We start from the raw sequence: 11,071 nt of genomic DNA, 5'->3' as shown, positions 1-11,071 counted from the left end.
AAAAAAGGGGTGTTCTCATTTATGAATCATTCTCATGTCTATGTTACTTGCCATAAAACAAAAGGACTGAGATCTCAATAAAACAAATTAAGTGTATCTGACATGACAAAAGAGTAATGCTGGAACTTTACTGCATCGTTACTGATTTTACTAAGGACAGCCAAGAACGCTGGTGAAATTCTTTTCATCTGTAAATGCATGAAGCAGCTTAAATTATTTTCTTAATATGATGTATATATGACAGCTGAAGAAAGGATCTTTGTTCCTCAGTAAATCAGCTGAGAAGAGAATGAAACAACTGTGAGCATGTTTAACCAACAAGTGTGTGTGTATGTTTAAAATTGTGACATTCAGAGTTAGAACTCGAAACATTCAAATTTAAAATGAAACAAAAATCTTCATCTTTTATTAAAGTCTTTTGTATTTCAAATGCACTAAATGCCTGCAAAGTCATTTCAGCCATAACCATAACAGCTCAAAGGATACAATTTTCCAGTCTGATTAAATGGTTTTGAATTTTTTCCAAAATTATAAGATCAACAGTAACAAAGACAGAAGCGGAATTTCAAATTTTTTTTTTTTTTTTTTTTTTTAAAACAAGAAGATAAAAGGCAGTATCACAAACCCTCTGTAAAAAAGGATTAAATATTTACACAAGGAGTGTGAATGGAGGAGTTCAGGGACAAAGGTGACCCCTATTGTACATATAACTCACCTAATATACTACTGGATTATTTTTTTCCCCCCCAAACAAATACACCACAAACTGAACATAACTATAAAGATTATTGTTAAATTATATTATAGCAAATTAAAAATGCTATAAAGGCGGAATTCCGTCTTCAGTGCACCAAGGTGAGAAGCAGTGTTTGGGTCGGGACAGGTTTGGGACAAGGAGCAGTTAACCGAAAGAATATGACACTGACTGTATTTACATAAAAATGTACCATACAGCTGCTTTAATCAACAGGGGGAACAGGAAAAAAAAAAAAAAAAAAATCATAAACAACTAGAGGGAGAACAATATAAACAAAGTGCAAAATTATGAAGCACAGAATAAAAATGGAAAACGCTGACAAATGTGGACAGGAAGCGTGACCATTACTACATGGAAAAGGTGGACAGAGACAAAAACCAAGAAATTTGTGATTCCAGGCTATTAAAATAGTCGTAGACGGTCAAACACAAGAGGATTTAGAGTCTATTTTCAAAAGTGATTTTCAAGTCTTTGGTTATACAGACGGTCCCCGACTTATGACGCGATGGGTTTATCGGAACGTAACGCAAGTCGAAAATGCATTTAATAGACCTAACCTACCAAACATAATCGCTTCTTATCCTTTAAGATGATCAAGATCGTCGATTGCACAAGTCCAAGTTCACGTGCGATGGCCATTACGGGCTTGTTTCCTCCACACTGGGCATTTATCTTGAGTTTCTCTTCAAGAGTAATTTTCTTCCCCTTCTTCTTCCCACCAGTAGCAGCAGACACGGGTGGGCATTTCATACACATGATGGACGCACAAAACAACGTAGATATGGGGGGAGGGGGTGTCCAAAAAAAAAAAAAAAGAAAAACACTGGGAAACATACAACACTGTAGAGTATCAATTGTATGCATACATATATGCATTATTATTGTATGCATTATACACCGCGTGGCAGACTGGGAAATGCGGATCACTGCCGCTGCCCAGCATCACGAGAGAGTATTGTACCGCATGTTGCACGTGGGGGGGGATCTAAATTAAAAATTCGGAGTACGGTTTCCACTGAATGCGTATTGCTATCGTACTATTGCGAAGTCGAAAAATCGTAACTTGGGGACCGTCTCTTATTATATATTTTGTTAGATTAAAGCAAGAGAGATAATTCACTCCAAGTGCTACAAAACATTTAGGACAACCAGCGGATAAAATGTCAGACGTTTCAGAGACAGACTAATCTGCTGTGAGAAAAGGATTAAATAACGAAAGCTCAAGATCTAAATATATCACCGCCCTAAGGCTTTTTAAGGAGCACGGTTAGTGTGATGACTGATCATAATGAGTCATTACGTTGACTGTTTTTATGATGATGATGATGATGAACAGTAGTTCTCCCTCGGCAAATATCCAGCACAACGCAATCAGGGGCGCAGCAGCATTGTCAGTCCTCGCAGCGCAATGTACAGACTCAGAAGACCTCCGTCCGGAGTCCACTCACTGGGGTCCAGCTGGTCCTTGTCCAGAACCACCTCAGATGCCTTCAGCACCTCCTCAGCCACCCTGCACGTGCCATCGGAGTACTGGTTCCTCCACTGCGACGGGGCTGCCGCTTCCCCACTGCACGCCTTCTCCATCACGCCCTCAATCTGTCGACACATGGCGTTAAATCACAGCGCATCGAACCTTGCTGCCCAGCTGCACCACAGTGGAGGCGCGCACACACCAGCTCCCAGGGTGCTTTGCTCCCACGGTTGGGGCGTCACGGCGCATTGTGAAATAACGTTACAGACCTAATAACGTTACAGGCCTCTTTCCCAACAGCCCATTCATTTCAACCCCTTCCATTTGTACGGAGAATCCAGATTTCAAGCCTTAATCTTTTTCTTCTTTTTTTCCCCCCCACCACACACACAAAAAAAAAAAAAAAAAAAAAAAAAAAAAAAAAAAAACTTACAAAAGGAAAATCTCTCAACTTTTTCAGCATCGTGAAAATGTACAAACTTAATTATGGCTTCAGACACACATTAACAAAAACAGCATTCAATAAGCATAAAAGAACATTCACTTTTGGTGCCTTGTGGAATTTTAGTGAAATGCTTCCAGAAAAAAAAAAAAGAAAAGCTCACCAGGCGAAACAGCTCTTGTAAGACGTTGGGCTCGAGAGCCCCGATCATGGCCACAGCCTCCTCATCCAGGTCTGCACCATAGAGAGAAGTCATGTATATTACATTTATTTCTTAGCAGAAGTTCAGACCATTTATTGTGCTCATTTCTTCTGGAATTTTTCTTTATCGAACAACAGTACAGCACCGGTACGGACACTTCAATCAATCACGGTACAAGAAGAGTTAATCTGGGTGTCGTGCAGAATCCCCTCGTGGATTAATTTCATATTTCAATATCAGCCTAAAATTTAGCATCGAGTCACACGTTCTGCACTCCAGGATCAAGCTGCCTGTCAGAACACAGGATTAACTTCTCCATGATGTCACAGTAACATGCAGCTCACTGGCATCTCACTCAAACACCGTGCTCTAAGTAAAGAGAAACATCAAACATTTTGGGTGGCACAGCAGGTTCGAACCCAACTTTTCATACTCTCATTTTGTTTGTGTCCGTTTCCCACAGGTGCTCTGGTTTCCTTCCACAGTTCAAAGACACGTTTCAGGTAAATTGGTGAATCGAAATCGCCCATAGTGTGCATGTGCACGAGAATGTCTTGAGACAGACTGATATCCCATTCACGGTGTACTGTGCCTCACAGCCTATTCTTCTGAGATAGGCTCCAGACCACCGTGACCCTGCACCGGATGAGCAGTTATTAATAACAACTGCAGAACATATTTTTTGAAACGCACAACTTACTTAAAATAACACTACATGATGTTAGAATTAGATGTAGATCAAATACTGGGTTCTGACCAGACTATCAGTGGTGGTAGAAAAAAAATCTCCGTGCAAATTTTCATTTGTAGCCTCGTGTTCCCTATTGTCTTACGTAATCAGTCTCTGCATTTTACATTATTAACATGAACCAGATCTGTTAAGTCGCTTCTTATGTTGCTCATAACCTCCACTGGCACTGCTGCTATTTATATTGCTCTTTTTAAAATTTGTGATTGTGGTTCAGTTTGTTCTTTCCTAATTTTGTTATTTTTTCCTGTACTTTCTACCTATAATTGTCTGTATTTTCAGTGCTTAAATGCAGTTTGTCAGTGTACTTTTCAGGTGGAGCCTGAAATCCTACTTGGACTCAGTTTGTCACATTCTCACAGCTTGGTAGCACCTGTTATTAGATTTAAGTTTACGTGTTTCCTATTTTAAAGAACCTGCTCAGTACTTATAAATCTCTTGGTTTTCATTGTCCACCATCCTACTTTAGCAGCCCCTTGTCCTACCTTAGAATATAACAATAATATAGCAGGATGCATACATTCATCACCATCAAAACTCCTTTAATTGTTCAGTTTCCGTTTTTTTCTTTTTACCTAGTGTACTGTAGTACCGGCTTCCTTCGATTTATCTTTGATGTCTGCAACAGGTAAGTTAGATGTGCATAAACTGTGACTCAACTGTACTTTCAGTTTCTTGGGTGGATGGGAGTCTTGGAAACCTTCTGATGCTCATACGTCTTCCCACGTTCCAGAAGATTGCTTAGGAGAGTTAACACACGTTTTACCCACCTGCCAAAGCACCGACCAGCAGACTGAGAGGTCTGAGGAGGTCATTGGCCTTTGCAGACCCAGCAGGGAAAAGTCCGATGACAGCCATGAGCTCCTTGACGGTGGGCTGGAGCTCCTCTGTCACCCTGCTGAGATTGTCTTCATCTACACAGCCTTCCTCCAGCTGCATGGACACACACATATTGGCACCCTAACATGTCGGCACGCAGCACAGGACCACCACAGGACCACCACAAAACGTGACAAGGTGAGCGCTTACCATCCAGTCCAGAGGATGCAGGGTCTGAGGACCAGACAGTATCCTTAACATGAGCTCTCCGACATGCTTCTTCACAGGAGCACTCAAATCTCCAAAGACCCTGAACTCTGCTTCCAACTTCTCCTGTGTGACCTTGAAGTCTGGGTTAAAACAAGGGATGATGTGTAGGCAGGTCAAGAGGATCAGCCACAACGTGACTCCACTTGGTGGCATCAGCCCTACCTTGCCTGTCTAAATGGCGCATTCAATACACAGACCAATCGCAACTACAAATTCTACCACGGTACGAAGCTGCAGGTATGCAGTAAGTCTCAGTTTTTAAAAAAAGTGGTTATGGAAGTGAAAATTGTTGGAAAAGAAAAAAAAAAAATTCTCATAAATAGGATGGACTCAAACATCAGCTGGATACTTAACAGTACAACACATCTCACTCAATGCTGCCCTCACTCCCCAGTGTATGCAGAAGTTTTCCATGCCACAGAGTTTCGAATACGTGAAGACAGCGGCGGGGCCAATGTTTATTTGTGTGTATTTTTGTTTTTCAAACCAGGCAAGATGCGTCTCGTCACTCACTGCCAGTTAGCTCCCAGTCAGCATAACCTGCAGAAGAAAAACGCAACGTTGTCAAGTCCGTGTCCCTCAAAAGTGCTGCCCGTCTTTGACGGCTCATGCCGGCCATTGCACGTGCAGACACTTTCAGAGTCCATTTCACAATGCGGAAGACAGTGTTCACTGCTGCAATGCCAGTCAAAAGTTTGAGCACATTTGGGCAGTACTTGTACGGCGCGAATGGGACATAAGAGTGACGCCAAAGCAACCCACGTCTCTGGGAAGGGCTGCACAAGAACCGGGAAGACTCGGCACCTCATTTCCTCACGTAACTTACTAATCGAGTGCTTTGTGTACAAATCGAGTGCTTTGTGGGTTTCCAGCAAATGAACCCAAACTTCTGATTGGTACTGTATCTCAGGACTACAAATCAGGCCTAGCAATACAGCTCTGCCATTACTGTGCTGACTGAGGCAGTGTGGGAACAAAGAAAATTCGGGGATTGTACTATACCATCGGAGCCCAAAACGAGGCTTCTCTCTTCTGTTCCGCCTGAAATGCAGAATAAAGAGAACTGTTTAAGGAATAAACTCACACCTGTCTGAGATACACCACCCTGCCAGAGCTGTATGCCTTACCAAAGGGATATCATTACTGGGTCAGGTACAAATCTGTCAAATGGCACCATGCCAGATGGGCACCTACAGCTCTTCTATAAGTTTTTCTCTTCTGACAACACAACCTGAACATTCAGCAAAGGCCATGCACCTTATCCGGGGCTCTTAACCACCGACACCTCAGCCAGTTCACACAGGTGCTGCCATTCACCCTGGTCCAACCATCACCCCAAAAACACTCACTCCGGGAATCTGCAAAGTCAAGTGGAAACACCGCGAAGGCCACCGTGGAGTTGCAAGGCAACGTCACCTTCTGGTCCACCATTTCACTGGCAGAGGCCTCCACCTGGGCAGTAAGGCAAGAGCAACACCTCATATTCTGCTTTTAATACCTGGTTGGAGTTCAGGAACCTCTGAGAAAAAAAAACAATGGAGAAGGTGAAGGAGTTACCTTGGAGACGTGTGCGAGTTTCAGCCGCAGGCTACCTTCCCCCCTGATACTGGCGTGAAGGCTGAGAGGTCCAGGAGATCTGAGGACCTCATAAACAAAGCCCAGACTCACACTGGAACTACCCCTCAGCCTCTGAATTAGCTTCTCATTCTTTCCCCTGGAATAATGAAAAGTTTAAGAATTGGAATTGGTTAATTGGTCTTTAACTGGAAATAGAACAAAAATATAGCAAGGAATTTTCACTGTGAGGGAGAACGTGATTAAAGAATGGTTGTTCGGGTTCAGCGTGGCTCTAACAGAAGAGCCCGAGTCGAGTTAGTGCGTGTGCTCCAAGCACTAAAAGATGTTTATAAATAAAGAGAGCACTTAGTAGCACTTCCCACACTAACATACAGACCAGGTCAGGGCCTTGCAGTCACCTAGACCTACTGCGTACGTTGTTTTTTACGTCTCAGATGAGCTGGATTGGGGGTTTTTTTTCCAGTTCAGCTGTAGCTGGAGAATTCAAATTCAAATCCAAATTCAAACTAGGGGACAGCCCATCGTGTAGTGCTTAAAGCTGCTGCCTTTGGACCCAAAGGTCACAGGTTTGAATCTCACCTCCAGCTGTTACAGTACCCTACTTACCCTAAAATGCTCCAGTAAAATTACCCAGCTGTACAAATGACTAAGTAGCTGTAGGTAGATTAACATTGTAAACTGTTTTGGTGAAAAGCGTCACATAAACGTAAATCCATTTTGTCAATTAGATTGAACTGGTTAACGTGATACACCAAAGGCCAGGGAAAAAAATCCCAAGATTTGTAACACATGTAAAAAAATTATTACAAGTTGTCAGAGAACAAGCGTTACCGTCATTTTGGTCCTGGGAATTGTTTAATATACACCTCGGTGAAGTTTAAATTGTAATGATTTTAGCTGGAACTGGAACATCACATAATAGGGCACTGGGACCACAGCTCATCTGAACTCAAACAATGGGATTCATAACTGCTATGGCACCCTTTAGGCCACAGATATAATATGGGTGAAATTTTCCCCTGGGATTAATGAAGTTTCATTCATTCATTCATTCATGACACCATAATAAAAAGGTTATGAAGATGTACCTACCAGCAGCCACCAATGAAATTACCTGCTCTCGAGTCCATCAAAAATTTCATGCAGCTTTTGGGACTTCAGCTGCAGTTTGAAATTTGATGTTGAGCGCTTTACGTCCACCCCAATCTGCACCCCCGCATCCACGATGCCATTCGACATCGTGCCGCCGACATCCAAATCAACGCTGAGATTAGTCTCGTGGGAGATTTCGACAAAATCATCGTGTGCTACACTGCCTGAGGGACATCAGAAAGGTCAGCAGTAAGGTCAGTTCAGACTTACCAGACGTCCTCTCTTACGTCTACCATGCTGCAAGGACTCGCTCCGTTTAGAGCTCTGATGTTCCATCTAAAATATTTCTTCACATTTACAAGACAACTGCATCAAGAAACACATCATGGTGCATCAAAAATGATATTTAGCTAAACTTTTTCAGATGTTGGATCTGGAGACGAGAAACCACCCCACTTGTTCGCGAATCATGAAAACGGCCTACGGTTGGGTCTTGTCTCCTGCCACAACCCTCATGTCTGTATCTGGATGATTTGGAAGTCTAGAAAAAAATCACGTGTGAAACTCGAGGGACCAATAAACAGATGGAGGCCTCCATCACACCGGCTAAGGTGACCTACCGAAGTCAACCGCATCCCCGTCCTGCAGAAGTGCTTTCAGCTTATACTGCGTGACACTGTAATCCTCCTTCATGTTGGAGGCCCACATTTTCCCGAAGAAGCTCTTCCACGTTTTCTTCTTGATTCTCACCACACTGAGCAGGTCGGTGTTTCTGGCCTCGTAAACGTCTTTCACCGGGGTCATCCTGCTGCTCATTCCCATCATCTTCATGATGTCTCGAATGTCTTTATCGAACGACATCCCGCAGCCTCTGAGCAGAGAAGATACAGTGTTTCCCCTCTCTGAAACACAGATCATGTGAAGGACCACGCCTTTCGTGCTGCTGTAGCCTACAATGATTCACACCTATGAATACGAAATCATGAAAACTGCCCCCCCTGCCTTTTCTTTTTGGAAGCAGGCCATCTGCGTTTCAAGCACGTGTTCATTTCATGAGAAGCACGCGCGCACTTTTTGAACGCGCACCACCGCGGCGCTTTTTACTAAACTCGCCTCACCTCCGGATCAAGTAGCTCGCGGGAAGCGCGTATGCGGGCTCTTCTCCGCAACGAAAGAGTTAGAGAGGAGAAGAAAGATCATAGAGAAAAGCAGTAGTGGAAATACACAAAGCATTCATGATTCAGCTCAATCGGTGAAATAACAATGCGCACGTTTACGAAGGATTACGGCAGCCAGCGTGTTTCGTGCGGAGCTCCGGAGCCCAGGAAACGTGTCCCGTGTGGCGGGCAGTGAACATGTGTGTGTCCCGCTGTGTGGAAGAGTGTTTACATTAACTTACCCACCTCGTACGGTGTCCAAAGCAGCGCCAACCTTCAGTACCTGGTGACCCAGCAGCTCCGCGTTTCGAGAAAATGATCCTGTCGTTTATATTTTATATACCCCGCCGCTCCCCGCCCCGAAACTCGGGTGGTGTGCACCTAAAGTTTACTTACACCTCTCCTTTTTCACTTCACCTCTTCAGATCCGTATAGTTCGGACTTCGACCTCCACATTTCCGTAGAAGGACCTAGACTTGTTGTTGTAGGAAGCGGTTCGAGCCCCACCCAGTGGTTGTGTGTTCAGCGCGTGCCCGACCCGCTGGGGGTCGTCGAGTCGAAGGACGAACCGCATCCCCAGCTCCAAATTCCGCTTTTACTGTTACTATCATCATTTTCATTATCAGTATGTGATACTGTGTATAATATTATTACTATAGCCGTTGTATGAACCACGAAAACATAAACGGTTCACGACACAATGGTCGAATTGTGCTTTGCGTCAGAACTTCGCATTCCCCTCGCTATTTTCACACATTATTCCTCTTAAAATAAAACTAATAATGAATAACAATATACATTAGTGTCGTTCACGTGCCGCACTGTTATTTTCATTCCCTTTTCGAAACCGTCCTTCGCTTTTTTTTTTTTTTTTTTCCCGCTCGCTTGTCATGTTCAAGAAGGAGGAACTCGGAAGGGAAGCGCAAGCGAAAAAGTTTCTGAGGGAAATAAATTTCGCTTTTTTTCCACCCGCTTCTCCTTCTAGATGTAGTTATACTCTTCATAGGCAGTGGTCTGTGGTCCGAAGCACAGGCCGAACACGTGGTTTTATTTGAAAGTGGTAGAAATAGTCCCAGTAGATGTCCTCTAGAGAGGACAAAAATTAAGGGCTGGGTTGTAGCTAGATTTACACACCTTTCATCGTACAAACTGAGCAACCCACATCTATGCAAAGCAAGACACTTCCCCGCCAGCGTACTGTATAAAATACAGCGTTCACAACGACGTGGGTTGCCTCAGTACCTCAACCCCACATTTGTCACGAATGAGCAGTCGGTCTTTCACCTGAGAAATTGTATTCAATAGGTCTCAACTACTTTTTCGTGTATGACACACCTTAGCTAAGTAAATAATGGTGTAAAAGTGAGAGTGTGTTGTCTCCAGTAGATTTCCAGCGAACTGGCTGACATATGGATACCTCAGATGGGTGTTACGACACGTTTGTTTCATGCCATTTTTACACTCGTCTCTGTCACGACAGCACCAGACACCGTTTACTCTCAAAGCACCTGGTTTTTACCAGCTTACGGCCCTCAGCCGAGCGCCACAAACCCTGCCGCCCCATGTGGTGATCATGGACTTGGGTGCTGGCGTCTTGCGCATCGTGTACTGAAATGCCCGGATGGTTCCGGAAGCGGCACCCGGGGAGGTTACCTGCAGAGTAAAACAACGGTGCAGTGGGAGTAAGTAAACAGTGTGGGTTCTCAGAATTCAACCTACGGTTATGCACTCTTATGAACAGGAAGTGGGGTCCAGCCCTGGCAGCAGTGTTTCCTCATTCAAAAAACTACAATATTTCCCAGTTAAAAGGTGCTAAACCACATCTGGAACAAGTATTGAATAATTTTGTCTGCTACTTGTGACTGGGACTTCCGCAGCAGCTGCAGAATATCTACCTGGTTTGGTTCCAGTGAGGAAGGTTCGAGTCGATCGGATCGTTGGGAGGGCTCCGTCTTCAGCTGCCGCTTCTTTTCCTGCCCCGCACCACGTGAGCAAAGGAGGTAGTCAAGTTGGCAGGAAATGTGCCAAGCGGGGCCTGCATTGCGCCAAAAAAGGCAACCAGGGTTAGCTGTTGGGGGTCACTAGGTCAGGAGTGGTTTTTTTTTTTTTTTGTATATACCCAAAAAGGGAGTTATTCTTTTCTTTGCTTGCAGACTTTTACTAAAGTTCTCCATCTATGCATCTTCAATAAGTGCTTTGACCAGTGCTGGGCTGCAGTGGTCCAGAGTCTATCCCAGAAGCACAGGGCGTGAGGCAGGGGCACTGCAGGCAGGAGTCCAGTCCATCATAGGGCAGCTGCACACTCACACTCATTCCCTCACACACACTACAGGCAGTTTAGTCACCCATTCACCTGGAACATTTGTCTGAACTCTGGGAAGAAACCAGAGCACCTGAAGGAAACCCACATAAACACAGGGAGAACGTGCCAGCTTCACACAGGCTGAGCCGCATTTTAAATCCACATCGCAACGCACAGCCCAGGAGCTTGGAGGCACCAGCGCTACCTGCTGTGCCATCCTAGAATAAGAATAA

At 44.3% G+C, this 11,071-nt stretch overlaps 1 protein-coding gene across 5 annotated transcripts; it reads right to left on the bottom strand.

Annotated features, from left to right (window-relative positions):
- Positions 1-565: 565 nt before the first annotated feature.
- On the bottom strand, positions 566-10,534 carry LOC108936623 (uncharacterized). 5 transcript variants are annotated; one of them, XM_018756131.2, is made up of 12 exons: positions 10,432-10,534; positions 8,779-10,189; positions 8,000-8,250; positions 7,402-7,603; positions 6,267-6,423; positions 6,059-6,161; positions 5,712-5,750; positions 5,223-5,249; positions 4,650-4,789; positions 4,391-4,553; positions 2,834-2,904; positions 566-2,353 (listed from the first exon to the last, which is right to left on the bottom strand). In XM_018756131.2, exons 3-12 carry the CDS (start codon positions 8,238-8,240, stop codon positions 2,129-2,131), a joined length of 1,368 nt encoding a protein of 455 aa, XP_018611647.2. In that variant the 5' UTR covers positions 8,241-8,250; positions 8,779-10,189; positions 10,432-10,534; the 3' UTR covers positions 566-2,128. The 5 variants fall into 5 exon arrangements, with proteins under 5 accessions (XP_018611647.2, XP_018611656.2, XP_018611665.2 ...); XM_018756140.2 differs by having other exon boundaries at positions 8,783-10,189; XM_018756149.2 differs by having other exon boundaries at positions 8,933-10,189; positions 10,432-10,533.
- Between the last annotated feature and the right edge of the window lie 537 nt (positions 10,535-11,071).

The sequence above is a fragment of the Scleropages formosus genome, chromosome 8 (genome assembly GCF_900964775.1).
Source record: "Scleropages formosus chromosome 8, fSclFor1.1, whole genome shotgun sequence".
Lineage (NCBI taxonomy): Eukaryota > Metazoa > Chordata > Actinopteri > Osteoglossiformes > Osteoglossidae > Scleropages > Scleropages formosus.
This window is presented reverse-complemented; position numbering and strand designations above follow the sequence as displayed.